Source organism: Anopheles funestus, chromosome 2RL, assembly GCF_943734845.2.
Source record: "Anopheles funestus chromosome 2RL, idAnoFuneDA-416_04, whole genome shotgun sequence".
In the NCBI taxonomy this organism is placed as follows: Eukaryota; Metazoa; Arthropoda; class Insecta; order Diptera; family Culicidae; genus Anopheles; species Anopheles funestus.
The window spans coordinates 61,564,607-61,584,282 of record NC_064598.1 but is presented as its reverse complement, the minus strand read 5'-3'; the positions used below and the strand labels follow the sequence as shown (position 1 = coordinate 61,584,282).

General features: G+C 41.1%; 1 protein-coding gene across 2 annotated transcripts; it reads left to right on the top strand.

Annotated features, from left to right (window-relative positions):
• Positions 1 to 6,006: 6,006 nt before the first annotated feature.
• LOC125764620 (uncharacterized) lies at positions 6,007 to 18,992 on the top strand. Of its 2 annotated transcripts, none has more exons than XM_049429036.1 (13): positions 6,007 to 6,272; positions 7,474 to 7,752; positions 11,554 to 11,676; positions 13,418 to 13,581; positions 14,027 to 14,318; positions 14,372 to 15,244; positions 15,325 to 15,469; positions 15,541 to 15,841; positions 15,914 to 16,084; positions 17,372 to 17,461; positions 17,573 to 17,746; positions 17,989 to 18,102; positions 18,471 to 18,992. In XM_049429036.1, exons 2-13 carry the CDS (start codon positions 7,593 to 7,595, stop codon positions 18,702 to 18,704), a joined length of 2,841 nt encoding a protein of 946 aa, XP_049284993.1. In that variant the 5' UTR covers positions 6,007 to 6,272; positions 7,474 to 7,592; the 3' UTR covers positions 18,705 to 18,992. The 2 variants fall into 2 exon arrangements, with proteins under 2 accessions (XP_049284993.1, XP_049284994.1); XM_049429037.1 differs by having other exon boundaries at positions 6,013 to 6,272; positions 14,387 to 15,244.
• Positions 18,993 to 19,676: the final 684 nt, after the last annotated feature.

Genomic DNA, 19,676 nt, shown 5'->3' with positions numbered 1-19,676 from the left:
CACGAAGAACTTGTGCGCAAGGTTGGTTCATGTACTGCGCTTTTCCAACGAATCGGTAGACAAAGCGTAGCTGATATGACATTTGCCGAACGGAGCGGTTGTGCCTTTTACCCAAGTAACCAAATTGAGTCTCGAATTCGAATTTTAGTACAGCACGTTTATGTTTCATCACAATTTTAAAAGCCACTCCTGGTTGTAATATGTATGTATGTTTATTAAATACAGCTCAGAGAACTGTAATATACGCACAAGCATCAACCATTTGTGGAGTTTCTGGCGGGATGGTTTTGCATTTTGCAGAAATGCTGAATACAAACGGTTTAGCACATCTGCTGGTTGACATTTATTTAACCGCACGTCACTGTGGAAGCAAAGGTTTGTTTATCTGGTATCGCTATCTCGTATCGCTAGCTGTAGTGTTAACACGATAGCAACCGAAAAAAATTGTTGCCATTTGGTGATATTCCACAATATGTCATAACTTTGCTGAATTTCTTCTCGTGCGGTTAGTAAATTTACCTACTCCTAATTTCAGTATGATTATAGGGACCTTGTTTACTTTTAGCGGAACCGACCTACGCACAGCTTGGAATAGAATATGTGGTGGACATCAGTGGCGGATTAAGCTTCTCGGAGGACCTAAGCGAAATGGTAGTTCAGGGCCCACAACTAAAGATGCTCGCACTGTCGACATATTGAAATCAGGGAGATATTTTTTTTACATTGGCTTACTGTGACCGATCGCGGGGAACCTAACTTCGAAAGGACTGACCGGGGACTTAATTCATTTTTGGAGAACATAACTGCGTCCCCATGAGACCCCCATAAACATATGTTCTGCTTTGTTCTATCAGTTCTGTGCGGCAAGGGGGGAGAGAGAGAGATAGAGAGACCCTGTTCAAAGTGTTCTCAAATACTTCCTGATCGACGGGGCCCTAGGCGGCCACCTACTTCGCATACCGTTAAATCCGCCATTGGTGGATATCCAATGAAGATTTGTTAGCTCATGGATAGGTGTATCTTCTAATAACAACTACTGTGAGCAACAGATCAACACATAAGGATAAGGATAAACAACCTCAATGCTTGTTTTTTTTCCCAGAGACAAATTGTGATAGAGAAATCCAGCTTCCTGGGCCCTGCCTTATTAATGCACTATATTGTGCTTGCGCTCCAAGACCTCAACTTTTTTTTTATGAGACCGGCAACTATGGTCATAAGTCTATTAAAGCTTGTTTCAAATCAATATTATGATCGTACTAATTGTACGAGTCTTTTGCGATTGTTGTAATGTACCGTATTTTATCAAGTATAGTGCGCACCTAAATTTTACAAACAATTTTTGAAAAAAACTTGAATTTTACGGTGGAATTTAATGGGGAACTTTGAATAACGAGGAAATAGATAAAATTTAATATCTTATTCACTTTAACAATATCAACAATTCTTCTTCTTCTTGGCTTAACGACCTTACAGGTCACGCCGGCCATTTCTGGCTTACTAGACTTATTTTACCACGTAGCCGGATAGTCAGTCCTTGCTACGGGGGAACGGTCCGGATGGGATTTGAACCCGGTCCGGCCGTGTGGACTGGCGCCGTTTATCACATGCACCACCGGACCGCCGACCAACAATTAGAGAATTTAATTTCCTCTCTTTTGGTATATAACATATAATATTTGGACAATTGTTTTGTGAAATATGTTCAAAAAACAAAATTTTATGTTCACTTCCACTCGATCACTAAATGAACCTTTATCCAGCTAATCTCACTTGCTGTTTTGGTAACTTCCGAATATAGTGCGCAGATAGCATTTCATCAACATTTTAAAATGTAAAAAGTGCGCACTATACTGGATAAAACCGATACTCTACTAAACCATGAAAGTTCGATAAGTTTAATACAGATAGATAAATTACCACAATTACAGCTTCTTAAAATGTTTGATGACAGATAAAATATTTTATTTCAAAAGTTCCGCGTGCATCCCAAAGGCACTTTTATACCTACATATTTGTGGGAATAAAAATTGAAATAGAAGACTAAAATAAATTGAAACTGCACCGTTGCCGCAACAATTCGCGTGTCGCAACGCCTCTATTAGTTCTCTCTTGAAATACTGCATATGGTGATGGCTTTCGCGGCTTTCTAGTACATACTCTCGTGTTGTTCGGATCCTTTTCATTTCTGTTAGGTATGGCCTAAATCTCGAATGCCAACTCCCTCTTCTGTGGTATATTACTCGAATTCCGCTAGCTCCGACATGAGTTCATACAGGACCTCATATAGGTTTCTTGTTTTTTGATTAATGCTTTTTTTGTTTTTGTAGCTGATCTCAACTGCACTGTTCATTTGATCGTTTACTTTTTAATCTGATCACGTGATTTTGTTTACCCGGTTCGCGTTGTAAGGTCTTTATTACTTCGCACGTAACCCTGTCGCTAAACGCTTAGCGATTGTCGCGTTTGCGACCACAATTGAAATACATTTTTTGCGACACGCCTTATAAAAAAATGCGAAATGTGGCCATATCACATTAAGCAGTTTTGAACGAATTTCGGGATAAAATTATTTTGGAGGAAATTTTAAGATTTCATTGATTGTTATCATTGATGGAGATAGAAAAAATGCATTTTAGGTTTAGTTCAGACACAAACCACCTGGTGGCGCTCAGTATTTGTGTTTTGGGCGTTTTTTTACGAGTTTCCTTCAGTTGTTGTTGTTAACGATGCAAATGTAACAATTTGTGAAGTTGTGTAACGTTCCATCTCTTGAAACAAAACAAAAAATAGAATAAAGCATGTTCTTCAATTCATGCGAAACCGCTTTCTTCTCACTTTTTTAATGCTTTACTTTACTCTGAATAAATTCCAGGCCTTTATTGCAAGTTAAACGTTTGTCACTATGAACATGTTGATAGATATCCTTGTACCTAGCTAATTGACGCCATCTTGACACTTCAATGAAAATTCTTAGAATGAGCTGCTTAATTTTTATGCATCTTTATACACATGTAAGAACAGCATTAGGTTTGACAGCCCTGTAAGGCTATCCGTGACAGGAAAAGCAGTATAAAAGGAGCGGCGATTAAAATATAAGTTAGTCGTATTGTGAATTTTGAAACGAAATATTCTTAAACATAAATACTCCATTTCCCCCCTTTTTCATACACGAGAACTAATGCAACATGCATACCATGCCAGAGATGCTTGAGATGGTGGATTACCTTCGATTACCTGTTCGAGATACAAATTACAGCTCATACTTCTATCAGAATCACGTCTGATATGGAACTCCTTCAAATATTATTAAACAAAATAAGCAGAGGAAACCACACTGGAAACTCACATATAATATAAATACAGTACAATTTAAGAAAATATCAAGAATCATACATCAAGGAAACCAGGCATCACCGGGCCCATGCGATAAACGGCGCCAGCCCACACGGGCGGACCAGGTTCAAATCCCATCCGGACCGTCCCCCGGTGCAAGGACTGACTATCCGGCTACGTGGTAAAATAAGTCTAGTAAGCCAGAAATGGCCGGCGTGACCTGCAAGGTCATTAAAGCCAAGAAGAGAGAGAGACATCAAGGAAAGGCGAAGCAAAAGTAAATAAATAAATATTTTCTTATCAAACCGCTGTATCAAAATCAATGGCTTATGGGGACGCCCAGTACTTTACATATGCCCTCTGTTCCCAAAAAATAAAAATAATTTTAAAAAACTATCATAAAAATCACGTTTGCAAACTTTCGTACTATATCTCTTCACCACATGATAACATACAATTACATGTTACTTGGCGAGTGCATTGAAGTTCTCCGCTAGCATAGTCCAGGTCATGCCCTCATATCTGTAAAGGACGTACCGGACGTATCAGTGTGCAATATATCGTCCATTTCGTGTACCTGTTTGTGGAGCATAGTAGGCATGGTTCCATGCAACAATCCATCTCCGGATTTGTTATCCGGAGTCATGATCCAAGATAGCAGAACTCCTCTACCACGTCGAGATCATTGCCGTCAACTGATGCTCTGCTTCCGAGTCGGGCTCTATCACGGTCAGAGACTCCGGCAAGCAGGTATTTTGACTTCGTCGCATTGATCCTGAATCCAATCCTATTGGCCTCGCGTTTCAGTCGGGTGTACGACTCGCACATCGCCGCAGATGTACGTCCGGTGACGTGAAGATTCAACCGGGTTGCTCTGCACCGCGTCCGTAGTGGCCTTCAACGGTCGTACCAGTTTCCCAGGGAATTCGTACTGCTGCATGGTGTTCCATAGTCCGGTCCGATCTATGGTATTGTAGGCCGCCTTGAAATGTCTGGGATCTGGATTAAAATGTGGTGATTTTAAACACTAGATGTTACATTATGTTTACATGCTTTGTACATAAATACAAACATTAGTATATATAATAGTTAAACTCATGTTTGTTATAATACTCGATAATTGCAATCCACTCCCTTCGGTTCTCTTCCGCCGCGTAATCTACACTAAATATAAGCTTTAAATTTAACTAAATATAAATTCAAACATATTGTAGTACAAAAAAAAATCAAACTTATTGATCTAATTGAGAAGTGAACATTTTATAAGGAAAGAAAGACATTTTTTGGGCGTTCTGGTGGTGGAGATGATTGGGCTGGGCCGTTTTCTACGCGCCAGAACTGGGGATCTAATTCCATCTGGAACCAATCCCCGTACGCATGACTGACTATCCTGCTAAGAGTAAATAATGGCAAGAAAAGTTATTAATGGCAGGCCAAAACCTGTTGAGGTTTTTTTTCCAATCGTGTTATTTTGCAATGTTTTAATTATATGTAAACCCACAGTCATGCATTAAAAGTAATAGGATATTTTATAATTTCCGAACGTATTCCATGGTGGACAAAAATCACGTGTGGTTATGGGCATGATACCCTAATCAGGAAGTGTATTCAGCAAAACAAACAATCAACAACTCAATAAAAAAAACTATTTTTAAACTTATCTCATCGCATAATAGCATGGTGTAAAATATGTTACCCTTGTTTGTTCGCGAGATAGAAACACTTATATGCGAATAAGCAAAAACCAACATTTCGGCTACTGTTATGTTGTTTGTTCAGTGGATCTGTAAATCTTTTTCTTTACAACATAAGCAATTAGATAACGTCAACGTTTGTCACGGTGTGCAGAAAGGTTGTAAAGACATTCTGCTACTAAAACGAAAGAAATAACCGCTACCTACATGCTTTTCAACCTGGCTCACGTGCCAAATGTGTGAGGTTCTTGTCATCTGGAAATTTTCATGAGATAAAATTTAAAAAAAATTACTAGACACCGGTTCAAATGAATAGCAATTGACGTCATTAATTTTATGAAAAGATCATCAGGATGTAGATAAAAAGTTTGGAATTGTTATGTAGAATGTACATCATCTGAAAGACAAATGACAATAATTTAAGATAAGATTTATCTGAAAAGATCCCAACATGAAAAGAATAGAGAGACGAATGTAGTCCTAGGGACTCAAACTCTATAATCAAAATAATAATAGTAAAATGAAAAGAATAAATATAAATTTTCCGATTATAACCGTCTTTCCGTTGCGGTAAGTATAAGACATTCATTAAAGAAGGTAATGTGCAGGATTAGCAGCAATGATTATATTTTATATCCATTTCGAGTAGATATCCTAGTAAGAAATAGCGACACAAAAAAAAAAACTGTCACACGCACACAGTACTGTTGAAGGTGATAAGCGCATTTGCTGGATTCAGTTGGAACTAATCCCAGAGCAGTCTTCCCATGAACGAAGACGACGACCACCGTTGGAAATGGCGGAGCTTGAGTCAGCAACGCCGGAGTGATAAGACAGATCAGATGGCAAACATTGCACGGAAACTTCTCAAACGAACGTTTGTCTGCGTGTGTCAACGGTACACAATAGAACTGCTCGGGCGAATCTCAATCTTCTTGCCACATATTCGACCACAGATACAGGGATCTCAGTTGTGACTTGTTTGACGTAGAACAGCGTAGCTTCTGGTCGTTGTCATTTGTGGCAACGGCCGGAAGATGAGCAACTGGCGAGCGCTTTGGATTTGATAGTATTGGATCACGGCTCGACGTAAGGCCAGTATGTATGATTGGAAGATTACCTGGAGCATCGCTTAACTGGAAGGCTGTATGCTTCAAGTATAATCTCAGTCCCCAACGTGGATATTCAGTACGTTCACGGTCGTGATCGCGAGTGGTTCGCTGAGGACGATCAATTTTTAAGGTACGCGTTATACTGTTTTGGTGTAGTGGTGGTTTAGTGGTGTCTACAGGAGTTAGGAAAGAAGTGATCATGTGACTAACTCTACTATTTCTGATTTCTCAAGCATACTAAATCAAATAATAAACATTCGACTTTCTCATTGAACTATGAATCGTTGTTACAAATGTTAACTGTGTTTGCTACAAACGATCAGCCTCTAGTGTATAGTGAATTCATCGATGTAGTTACATTAATGATAGCATGGAATTCAGTACCACACGGCCATGCCTTGCCATTGAAATTTAGTGTCACAAAAACATGCACAACGGCGAATGGGATTTGATTGAAAAATTGCTCTCGTAAGCTTGTTGGTCTGGCATGTAAGAAAGCGCATGTTGAAGGTTTATGTTTCGTTAGTATGAGTGTAGGGCAAACCTGGAAAATCTTGTGTTCCAATAGATTTAGGACGCGAAAAGTTCAAATAACTCCCCACGATCCAATAACCAACGGAGAACTTTCTCTCAAAGATAAACGATAAAAAAAAAAACGGTTGGCCTTACCGACTGGTAAGCGTGTGCAAGGCTAATTGAATTGAGCCATTGAAATTAGGGTTAATATAGCTCCCGAACTTCTCCGCTGCTCGACATTTGCTAGTAACCCATGTTACTCCAGCCAACCGCCAGCCCACATTATGATGCAAATTCAAGAGCATCTAGATGCAAACGTACCACACCGTACCGGCCTAATTATATCCGTCCTTTAAGTCGCTTTTGTGGTCCCGGCTGCCACTCTACGAGCAGCGACGAACGGAGACCTGGTGACGGCGATGATGGTGACGGATACTGTCGCTATCAACTCGTGAAGGTATCGGCCCGACAGTGTGGATGGATTCTGTGGTTAGCCGTAGTAAAGTGATACTAACACACCGCGTTCAATTACCAGAACGTGATGCGCTCGTGGACCCCGGACAGTGCTCGAGATAAGGTGGTGTATGATGGTGTACGTACGAAGTGGTAAATGAGGCGTGCATATCAAACTATCTGCGCGCATAAGACGTTAGCTTCATCGAAGATGGTTGACCATGTGATCAGATCGGATATTATGGATTAAAGAAGCTGATACGCGTGTACGGAACATCAGCTGATCCGTTCAAATTTGATGTTTCTCACTATCGATGTACACGGGATTATGCCGAAACAGAGAAACTACATTTTAATGACAGTTTTTTGTGTTTTCTAGCGACTGTACAGTTTGTGCTATTGTTTATTGCCCGAAATCCATACAGGGTATAGTGTCGAGCGGCCATTTTGTTCAGTGTTCGTCGATTCGAAGCCGCCATAAATGGCAGCCGAAGAGAATGGTACCAATGCCATCAACACCGTTGTCGGGCCGGATGATGATCCGATGCGTGATCCGACGCGCTGGGAGAAGTTCTGCCAGCGTCATGGCATTAACCCGAACCTGATCATGCTGAAGATTACACTGTTTGTCATGTATGGTGGTAAGTTGCTGTTTGATAATATTTTAAAATAAAATGTACAAAATAATAACCAAATAGGGGAAAAGAGTGTTTATCAAATAAGAGCAATTGGTTGCAATTGGGCAATAGTAAACCAAAAATTTCCGATATGACCTTAGAGATCGTTAAACCAAGGTTCAGAAGAAGATTTCTCAATGACGATACGAATGAGTGGTGCGCAGTTGGTGATACGTAGCGCTATGGGCGCAGTTTCCGTCAGGAGTCTCGCCGGCTGGGGATAGCCTGTAGCATACTCCCCAGTTCCGGTCTTCTAAGAGCCTCGCGACAAGAGTAGCGTAAACATTTCCTGGTTAATCCAAAAATGTTCGACGTTGACAACTAAAAAAGCAACAGCATAATCTTAGTGCTACATGTCATACAGTAAACTAACATTTAGCCCCGGGCTTTCAGGGAACTTCATCCGTCAATGATACGTATAACAAGATTTTTTATATAGATGTTTTTCTGGCACAGGTACTCCCTACACAAGATATTCCAGAATTCTAGAACAATTACAATTACGGTTATATGTAAATTAAACGTAAACTGGGGATATTCAGTCTATTTTGTTCAATTATCTCTCTCTTGTTGGCTTTGACGACCTCTAAGGTCACGCCGGCCATTTCTAGCTTATTAGACTTATTTTTACCACGTAGCCGGATAGTCAGTCCTTGCTACGGGGGGACGGTCATAGTGCATCAATTTTATGCTGAAACAAGTCTCGTGTACACTCATGTACAAGTAAGTACTAATCAACAGGATAAGTTCTTATCAGGGTAGCAAGTAAGGGCAGGCATGGTTTGGCACATCGTTGTACAAATTGGTAGGAAATTTGATAAAGCTAATTAACACAAAGTTTTCAAGTTCAAGTTGTAAAATTGGAGCCGTTTCTGGATTCTTGCATAGTTAAACTGTGTGGAGGTGAATGTGGAATTTTCAATGTTTCGCTAAGGGCGTCGAAATAAAAATCGCCCGCAAACATGCGATTGAATTGAATCGAATCGAATAACACTTGTATACATAGAGAGATATACTACTCCAAGTATATTACCTTACTTACTTACGTTGGTCTTGATCTACTACAGAAGTACTTTAAACCGCTTACAGTCGTCATCCAATCCATTATCCCGGCCTTTACGTTGGACTCATCCACGCCATTTCTATGTGGGCTTAACACGCTGCCTCAGTCTATGTGGACGATCTAAAAATATTTTTCAGGCTGGGTCGTTTGAAAGAGATGACTAGCCCACTAGAGCCTTCCGAGTCTGACTCCTTGTACGATAGTGTTTACCTTATTCCGTGTATATTCGGGCGTTTTACGTAATATACTATTAACCAAGAGAAAGATCTTAAATTCGGATGGAGTTTTGTTATTCTGTTAATTTTTGACGAATCATTGCAACTCTCTGCTAAATAACTATTTATATAGACACATTATTGTAAAACATACTAGTAACTAAACTAGTAACTTATCGTAGTTTTTTTACGTTTTCAAAAACATTGAATATAAATTTTAACAATACATAAACTACAATTTGAACTACAACGGCAGAAATGAAATAAACAAAATAAATGCCTCAATAAATAATGCAGAGAAAATATTGTTTTCAATATCCAATAGAACATTCTCACTGTTACCAAGAAAAAGGTAATTTTAAAATCCTCGAATCGGCATTCCGTAACCAAGGCCAACAAAGCGGAAGAGTAAGAGTATGCCAATTTTTCGCTTCAGTTTCACGAGTACTGCAATAATCAACTCGACAGACAAGTTGCAACTGCACCCGGACTTTATGCCATGTTTCGGTCTCAATGTTTTCGGTTGGGTGAAAGTCTCTTCGATTGCTTCAGCTGCCATGTATTGATAGTCAAATTTATCAACCATTTTTTTTCACCCTTTTGCACCCTGGAATTGTACTCTCAACGAGTCTCGTTGAGCCAGCTGACCTCTTGTTTCGCAGCAAAGACACCCCATTGTATCTGGAGGTCCGGTGTGTCAGCATGGTACGTTTGCAATGGGGCGGTTGAAAAATTTGTACACGATGCACCGAAAGTGGAACTTTTGCACGAAAGACGATGACCGGCGGATCGTTATTGGAGCGACCGCTGATATGGATGCAACCAGTCGTCCAGGTTAGAGAACGAACCAACCGGGTCGAAAGTCATCGAATTTACATGATACTCACTGGTACTGTGGTCATGCTTGAAACTTCTTTCCTGGTAAGATCGTACTGACCAGCATGGGGAGAAGAAGAAGCTTGGAAGGAAGTGGGAGTGCAGGAGGGTATAAATACAAAATGATGTTTCAAAAACCTATTTCTATTCATAACGTTTTCGTTTCAATTTCAAACCATACGATAGCAAGCAGCAGGATCAAGGTGGGTCGGTCGGTGTGCATTAGTGGATGTGTGTAAATGTAGAAATGTCACTGTTAAAATGCATCTGCTATTCCTAATGTTGAGTGGGTGCATTCCAGAACGATGACGAATGGACATAGGGAGCACGGTTAGTATCGGGTAGACCAACTCTCAGGAGAGCCATTGAGTGATGCTGGGAATGCTGCGGGCCCTTCAACCCAACTCAACCATCGTGTTGATTGGGTAGCACAGGCTGAATCTAGCGGGTGGAGCCAAACGGAGGTTTGGGCAAAACGTGCCACATGAGGTGGCGTTTGTTACGCGATGACTGGAAGCGTTTGCGGAGAGGAGCGATGAAACAGAAATGAAATTGAATTATGAACTTTGCTGTTTCGCAGTGTGTAGCTACATATGTTCAGTTCGACCAGCACGACTCGGAGTGAACGGAGCCGTAGAGTTGGTACTGGGGAGCGATACTACCAGCGAAGCACATGATATAGAGGGGAAGGAGGTGATCGGTAGATCGGTGCAACGGGTGGTACTGTGTCTCGAATATAACAGCCCCTTCTACAAGCACCACCATTATCGTCATCTGCTGGGAGCTGAAAGTGGAGTCAGTTTCAGAACTAGTTTCATTCATTTTCCTCGTAAGCTTCAGAAAAGCTTACCTAACGGGTGCGACTCTTCAAATAAATGACACACCACTTGCTGAACATAAAAACCGTTTACAAGGGGTTGAGAGTGTCATAAATTAATTTGCTTGACTTATTTTTACATTGTCGCTTTATGGTGCCATCCTTCCTTCCGCCACCGTACTGTTTAGTTGTTGTTTGGTGTTTGATTAGAGCTATCAAAACACTTTGTTCGCACGAGAGAAGGGTTCGCACCAGAAGACAACCGATTTGATAATGCTATGGATTGAGAATGTAATTTCTTTTTTGTTTTAACTTCATAATATTTGTCTTTTAATATTTAGGGGTTTGAAATTATATTTACCAACTTACTTACTAGGTGCTGTAACTATTTAACCGTCTTGATTTGCAGCAACGAAACAACAACGAATGGAATCTTTTTCCATTCTCACGCACTGTTTCGTCCCGTATCCTTCTCAAGAAAGGACCAGTTGGAACTGCAACGCTTAAGCTGCTTGGTTCAAAAGTTCAAACTATGTTCCGATTGTTTTGTTTAAACATTACTACGTTCGTTCTGGAACCCCCATCTATAGCATCATTATTACGATCTTTCAATGTTTTTGTTGCATACTTGTCGAACTAATATATTTTTTAAATATAATTTTCATACTATTCAAATAAAACTAAATACACAAAACTTTTGTAGCGAAACTTCGCATCAATCAACTGACTAACCGTTTTTTGTTGTTGTTTTTTTTCTTGTTTTCAATTCTACAAACTTTACTCCTTTCTCTTAGCCACCTCGTCACTGCTTCCGTATCTGACCATTCACATGCAAAGCACCGGCCTGACGGTTGAGGAAATCGCAATCATCTACTTGGCGCTACCGTTCACAACGTTCCTAAGTCCACCGATCACGGGTAAGCATTTCGTGAAAAGTTCTCGCCGAGCATTCTCATCTGGGCATCTTCAGTGCGTTGTGTTTTCGCCGCGCGCTTGTTGAACTTTCCATTGCCGGCCCAGCATCTTATCAAACGGTTCACGGGTTGATAACGAACAATTGTGCATGCTCTGCTTCAGGCACGGAGGAAGGTTGTAAGTGTGGGTGCTGGAAAACCACCAACCGTTAGAATAAATTTATATTTTACCGATAACACAAATGTGCGCAAAAGGGGAAAAAGGGACCGAAAAGGGTGAGAAGCCACGATTGCAGCTGCTTATATGCCCCCGGGTGAATGAGGTACGATTTTCATATTTTTAACGTTCGTTTCATGATGATCCGTTTGTGTGAAAGTAAAAATTGCGAAAAATTTGTACCGATGAAAAAAGTTTCGTGTTTTCGAACATGATGGAAACAGAAGAACGAATTAATGAAAGACCCAGAAACAGAAGACAGTACACCAGGTCAGGATCGATAAAATAAATTAAATAAAAGGGATAGACACGGAATAGTAAGTGGTATGCATGCAGCGGCGGGCGGTTTGGCAAATCCGTGGCCCAAGACTGTTTGATCTTGAGACAAGCATCTTGCGACTCGACTTGTGTTACAGTGCGTGTGTATGTACATGTATGTGGGTGTGTGTGTGTGTGTATGAATGTGTATAAATTTGGAGAGTACGAGCAGAGCAAAATTTTCATCGGTGCCGAAGTGCTTAAGTGCGTGAAATCAGCCAGAAAGCTTTACAAATTGAAACCTGGCATCATTAGCCTGAACAAGATGGGCGGATGACGATGATACTGGATGATGATGGAAAATGGTAACAAAAACGATGAGTAGATGGGAAGCCCAAATATCGATACCGCTGTTGCCATGCAGAATTTTGTGTAGTAGTTTCACTGGTTTCGCGCTCCACGGTACCATGCTAAAAGTTAAAAGGCTACATGTGGCATGGAAAGGGCGTTAAGGGTGGAAGTAAAATTAATTATGTTTTTGTATAACATAAATTAATCAATCTCACTAACAGCATGTTAATTTAAGCGAATACTAATAGGGGGAAAATAGCAAGGCATACTATTAATTGAAACGTAAGCATCTGCTACTGATAATGCTCCCACCGTACGGGAGACAGAGCGTCCCGTTTTGTGCTCGGCACTGCGGTATTCTGTTTTATATGGTTGATAATTGCATTGTAATTTGGCATCGATTTGCCATCAACCTGAATTGTGTGTAGTATATTTTCGCTATTATATGTGGTAGTGTATACCAAACAAGATCTTTTCCATAAATCCCAATAATGGATATTGTCTAGTGCATAAACAACAACTATCAATATTATGACACTAATTTATGGTTTAGAACCATATAAATGAAAAGAACATCCAAAGCTTTTGTACATGATTTGCATGCCTTTAAGGTGTAATTTATTTGAAGCGTTATTTTATAACTTAAACTTTAGGCTAAAATTGTTTACCTAATCCATTGGTATAACAGGGTACTGATAATAGGGTAAGAACATTTTATTCACACCATATTGTAAAAGTTCAAGCGAATTTGTAGTTTTGATCGGGTGTTTGTTTATTCGGGTTGGTGAACAATTTATTAGTTTGACTGTTAAATGTTATGCTTTACACGAACTGGCAACGATTCGTCGTCTATCACACCCCATCACAAAACGAACATTGCACATCATGTCTAACGGTAACAGTTTTGATTCATGGCAGGATTCCTGGTGGATAAGTTCGGACGGTACAAACCAGTTGTCATCATGAGTTTGCTTTTAAATGCATTATTCCACCATTCGCTGTTGCTGATCCCTCAGCAGGAAATACCTGGCAAGGTACCGGAAGCGTACGTAATGAGACATCCCGGCACGGGAAATGTAGAGGTGAGTGTTACAACACATGCATAATTCAATTACACTGCAGCAGGGTGTTGATTTCGTGAAACTGTCCGGTATGCTAGAGTTCCCCCGGTACCAGTAACGTTTGACGATCGAAACCAGACATGGACGCGGGTTTCTCACCAATCCAAAACATGACTCAATTTTGCCATGGATGAAGTTTTCTAACAACATTTGTAACACCTGCAGCAACGATGCGAAAAAATTGTGACCTGATTTTTAGCTTCATAGAGAGTACCAGACGAAGTTTTTGACCAAATGTGCTGTATTGTAAAAGCTGTTAAAATAATAACCTCTATGTGTGCACGATGTTTCATTTTTAATCTCTATTTTTGTCATTTTAAGCACAATAATACAAAAGAGATTGAAAACTAGATAAATAAATCACAACTTAACTCGTTGATCATTGATTTCTTTAAAATATTTCAAGGTTTGGTGGTCACCATGTCCTAGCCGAGAGTGCCCCGAAGAGGAGGAAATCGATATTGTTGTAGACCAATGTCTGGACCATTGCCTGCTTCAGGAGCAAAACCCGAAGATTGAACTTGCACCGCCACCGACCGATCTGCCACTCGTAGTTACACCGATAGGGGACGAACCGAATGATCCGAAGGATGATCTTGATCTGTACGTGTGGAATAAGGGCAAGGGCAATAAGAACAAAACAGCGGACGTACTTAGCACTAGCAGTAGTTCCAGTACTACCGAGCTGTACCAAGATAGTAGGTTTAATGGCAGGTTTGTATTGTCAGAGTTTTGATATCTGAAGGGCAAGTTTCTCGATTCCCAGAGTCATTACTTAAGGAGCTTCCGGAAGAGTCAGAGGAAAGCGAAGAAGGTTGGGTTGTGGCGGGTAGTGGCGATTCCGCATTCATCGTGCTCGACATGCATCCCGATCTGGGTGAACCAATCGAGCAGCTGGGCATGGAAATCGAACATGATGACAACGCAACGGTGACCGATTTTAAAACCCGTTTCGGTGTAGCACTGCTCTGGAAGCAAGGTGTCAATGTAACTGCGCTCGAGGAGGAGGATCTGCGCTGCGGTGGGCTCGTGATGACGTCCAACATGACCCTCAACAGCAATATCAAACTATCGGAATGGGCAGCTGATTGTATGGTGCAGCGGTGTCGTTTCCGCCGTAACGGGCCAGACATCTGCCCGCCGGACTACAAGGAAAGTGACGACAAGATCTTCTGGATTTACTTCTTGCTCCGATTCCTGGCAACGACGATGCTGTCGGCGGGTGTTACTATCATGGACCCGATCGCACTGACCATGATCGAGAAGTATGGTGGAGACTTTGGACGCGAGCGTTTGTTCTCCAGTATCGGCATGGCTATCTTCTCTCCAATTACCGGCGTGTTGATCGATCTGTTTTCGAAGGATTTGGGCTACACCGATTATTCGGCGGCGTTCTACACGTATGACATTTTGCTGATAATCTCCTCAGTAACGGTATTCCTGATGCCGCTCGGAGAGAAACTGCCGGCCGATAATGTTTTTAAGGATTTGCTGAATCTGCTCAAGCTGAAGCACGTGATCATCTTTATTTGGTTCCTGTTTTTATTGGGCAACTTTTGGGGCTTCATTGAAAGCTTCCTGTTCTTGTACCTTAAGGAGCTTGGAGCTCCTAACTATTTGTTGGGTAAGTTGGTGTATGAGTAGTAGTAATTCAAAATTACTCGGGATCTTCTAACAGTTTCCAATGTTTCTTTATCCCAATAGGTATCACTATTACCGTGGGTACAGTGAGCAGCATTCCCTTCCTTTACGGTGCTGGACGCATTACGAAAATAGTTGGTCACGTGAACTTGATCGTGATAGCTTTCATCGCACATGCTTGCCGTCTAGTGGGCTATTCATTCATTGAGTAAGAATTAGTTTGCGTTGGAATTGCGAGCAAGTAAATAACGGCAATTGGGTGGTATTAACTGTTTGCAGGAATGCTTGGTGGTGTTTTCCGTTCGAAGCGATGGAAGCGCTATCCTGTCACTTGATGTGGGTCGCTGCTGCAACTTACTGCGCTTTGCTAGCTCCCAAGAGTCTGCTGGCCACACTGATCGGTGTGCTGGGAATGGCTCACTTTAGCCTGGGACGTGGCAGTGGGTCTTTCTTCGGCGGTTTTCTGATCAGTGAGGTGGGCACTCGCGAAGCATTCCGCTACATGGGTTTGGTGGCCGTGGCCGGAGGGCTTGCCTACAAGTTTATACATTCCATATGGCTTCGAAAATACGACAATCTCGTGAGTACCAGTGGCTCAATCGCCGACTATCAAGGATATGGCTAATTTCTGTTTATTCTATCGCTTTGGCAGGATGCCGATGAAGAAGCAGCAGAAAAGGGCGAAGCGGAAAAGCTTTACAACGACGGTGGCGACGAGCCGAAGACGAAAGATCAAGGCACCTCGATGTCACAGGAACGGCTATCGCTCATGATAAAGTACAATCAGATAGGCAGCCTCACGTCCTTGCCGCGTGGCTCAAGGGTAAGTAGCGGTATTTGCCAGTAACGTATCTTAATTGGAATTGTTTGGTGACGTGCGCACGGGTAAGTGTTTACGTGCTCGCATACTTACGCGAACCTGATGAACTTGAGCCGAACATAGTTGGTTTTTGGAAAGGACGACACATTCATTCACTGATGTCGTTAGGAAGTACATTACACTTTTTAACCATTCAGACAAAAGAGGCGGCTGTTTCATCAAAAGGGATTTGGCGCTGTGCGATACAGCTTGATTTAGAGAAGGAACGTACAACAGCAGCAGGTGTCTTTGGGCGTGGGAGGTTTGATTTCCCTTGATATGCCCATCGTTTTTTTTCTTGAGGTTCTTTTTGTGTGCTGCGCGGATACCGTAGCGAGGCGTGTTGTATCCGCTGTGGATGAGCAAAACTGAGCGATGCGAGTTATTATTATCAAAACACCTCTTATCGTTGTTTACCTTTGCCGGTACGGAACGATGCTGGCGCGGTTGTATAAGGAACATTAATGTTTCGTGTTATTTTTTTTTATGTGTTTTATCTTTCTGTATACACGTTTCCATCAGTTGGGCATACTGCTTTCCGATGGTACGTTGTCTTTACTCGCCCATGTGACCCATGTCATCTGGCAGATTTTCTGGAGCGTCGTGATGTACGGAAAATAAAAATGCTCGAATATATAACTCACTCACATGGAACACGTTGGGCGTACACTGATAAAGGCCGTTGCTGGTAACATTCGTTTCAGTTCCAGGGGGTGCTCATGTTTGTAAATTATTTTAGCTTTTTTTTAAAGGAAAGATTGCTTGTTTTGCTTTTGGCAGTTGCGGACAGGTTCGTACGTGGCATGTTGTTTCAATGAAGAAGGACACATTTGTTAAGAACAGAACGAAAAACAAACTTTGAGATAACAAGCTGAGTGACAATGATGGCCCGGTTCTTTCTTTTTGAAGATGTCACCCGACGAGTTGGTGAGAAAAGTGATTGTGAAGTTATTTGCTGATTTGCTGATTAAAATTAAGAGTTAAAGATAATGGAGTTCGGCTTATGTTTAATCTATGTGTCTCCAAACGATTCAAACGTATCATGCGAATCACGAAACGTTGCTCGATTGAATGATATGAGATGCTTCATGCAAAGAACCATCGGCATTCCATTTTGTTCGTGCAACAAGGGAAATGTTAAGCGATATACTTACATGCATTATTGCTTAGCGAAACAAACCGTCCTCCTCGGGCAATAAAATAAGCAACGTACATGTAGCGTTTGATTCGATTGTCTGCTCGCAATTCCAGGGTGACGTAAACGATGTCTTTGCCAAGCGTCGCAGCAGCTACAACATTGAGTTCGTGCGCGCCCAAAAGGGTGGAGGCAGCGCTTCGAAGGTTTGTTTCACCGCCATCCCAGAACCGTGGCCAGGATTGTCGTTATCGTAAAAAGCGATTGATAATTGTTATCCGTTTTTTCCATGTACACGTGTGCTACCTTCGCTGCAGGTCGATCTACTGAAGTCGGCGGTCGACATCAACCACAAGGCATCCCATCCACATTTGCGCAAGGAAGGCAAAGCGTCCGATCAGTCACTCAACTCGAAACGTGCCGACAGTGCGCCACGTTTGAATCAATCGAAGAACATTTCCCAACCTACGCTGAGTGCGGTCGTGGATGAGGTAAGTAAAACTGAACTGTGGCTTTAGTTGGTGGAAAACAAAGCCAGAGAAGAAAAAAAAACCTTTAGGAAACTCCCAGACATAATCCATTCCGAATTTGATGGTGAACGTTGCTACTTTACGGAATATTATGAAATTGTCTAAGTGTACGAAACACTAGCAACCCGGTACGGGGAAGGGACGGTGGGCATCAACAATTTGGTCTGTTTCACTGACGATGTACGACTGTGTTAATGGTTTAGGATTTGCCGTCGTCTGTGCTGTCGCGTCACAGGAAGAAACATCATCAGAGCGGCATTTTGGTGGTGAAGGCCTGCAGCCAGGATGGTGATTTGGACCTGCGTAATTATTTGCGGGTAATTCTGTTAACCGTACCAACACGACTGTGGTTTGCATGATGCATGATGTTTGCATGTTGGGCTAGGAAATGTTAGTCGGTTCGTTGGGCATCAAGCTTAATCGAGATTAAATTGCCCAATTCCAACGTAAATCATGCGTGAAAACAAATTCGAAATGTTAGTGCATCATTGGGTGTAGTTTGTTGAATTGTTTACGGTATTATAAATTTTTTTGTATGTAAGGCTCAATTAGTTTACAATGAATGTGATATGTTATTGTATTTATTTAAATATTGCATTTGCATTATTGTATTACTTTGTACTATTATTTTACAACATGAAAAATGTACCAAGAACAGATTCATTAATTTCCATTTACATTGCAGGAAACCGAACAACGTGATTCGATCACTGAGGGCGAGGAAGAGAACTACAAGTTGGAGCTGAGTAAGAAAGCTTCTCGTGGGCATGTGCTCAATGACATTCCTGAGCGAACGGTGGAAGCCACAGATGCTGCCGGAATCGCAGCACCAGTGACCCCAGTCGTGGAGAGCACGGAACCAATCAACGCTGCCACACCAAGCATATCGGAGGATCACACAAAAAACAATGCCTCTTGATAAACAGGATGGATGTAGTAATGAGCTAGTAGTAGACGCATTAGTATTGTACTCTTGTACGAGATACAATACGCTGCAGAGCTGCCTTTCGCTACGATTGCAAAAGATTGCTTTGTTGCATCTTTTGTTGTCCATGTGTCCGCCGTTGATTGCGTTGCAGTGAACATCCCAATTAGTACTGTTTTGCGCGTTTCTCGGCCAGACTATGAAATAATTGGCGCAAATTAGCGCTCGCCGTAAGTACAAGCTGTAAAAGTAAATAAACTGGTTTGATTCCGTATAAAAAGATGTTGATGAATTGTATGTTAAACAATAATCTAAATAAATGTAACGTTAGGTTAATTTGTTCAACAACAAATAACTGCTGTTTTAAGTAAGTTGAAAGGTAAGCTGGTGTTTTATATGAAATGAAATATTGTATTAAATACTACATTGATTTAAATAGCGCATTGTTTATCAAACTGAAAACTAGCAGATTTTTTATAACTATTGTAGTACCCTGATTTTTTCATGGAAAATAGGCAACTATTAAAATTGAACTTGAGTTTTCGTATATTCTGATGAATTTTTGACGAAAGATTAAGAAAAATTAAGACCGCATACAAAGGATGGTACTTGTCGCAACTAATTTCAGTAATTAACAGAAATGGTTTGCATCATTGAATTTTTATGTAAATTTTCCCATGTAAAATCGACATCAAACAACAACCAAAAGCGAAACATGTTATCGAAATGTAACACAACAATAAGGAGTGTCTTAATGACGGATCCAGTATAGATAAATAATAGAAAATTCTGAGCATTTTCTACGTCACATTTTTTTCTTACATAATGCAGGATTCTTGCATTACATAGGATTATTTCTTAATGCCAATTCTATTATCTTAATCTTACACATTAACGTATCTTTATCAAACTACTAAAAGATTGACACGTGTTCTAAGCTTCTCTTTGTTCTATTTTTGTTGAAAA

Excerpts from the sequence above, each read along its gene's own strand:
- LOC125764620 (XM_049429036.1), top strand. The coding sequence starts at position 7,593 with ATGGCAGCCGAAGAGAATGGTACCAATGCCATCAACACCGTTGTCGGG. Across the intron at positions 14,319-14,371 it reads TACCGAGCTGTACCAAGATA|TTTCTCGATTCCCAGAGTCA; the intron begins GTAGGTTTAATG and ends CTGAAGGGCAAG. Across the intron at positions 15,245-15,324 it reads AGCTCCTAACTATTTGTTGG|GTATCACTATTACCGTGGGT; the intron begins GTAAGTTGGTGT and ends TTATCCCAATAG.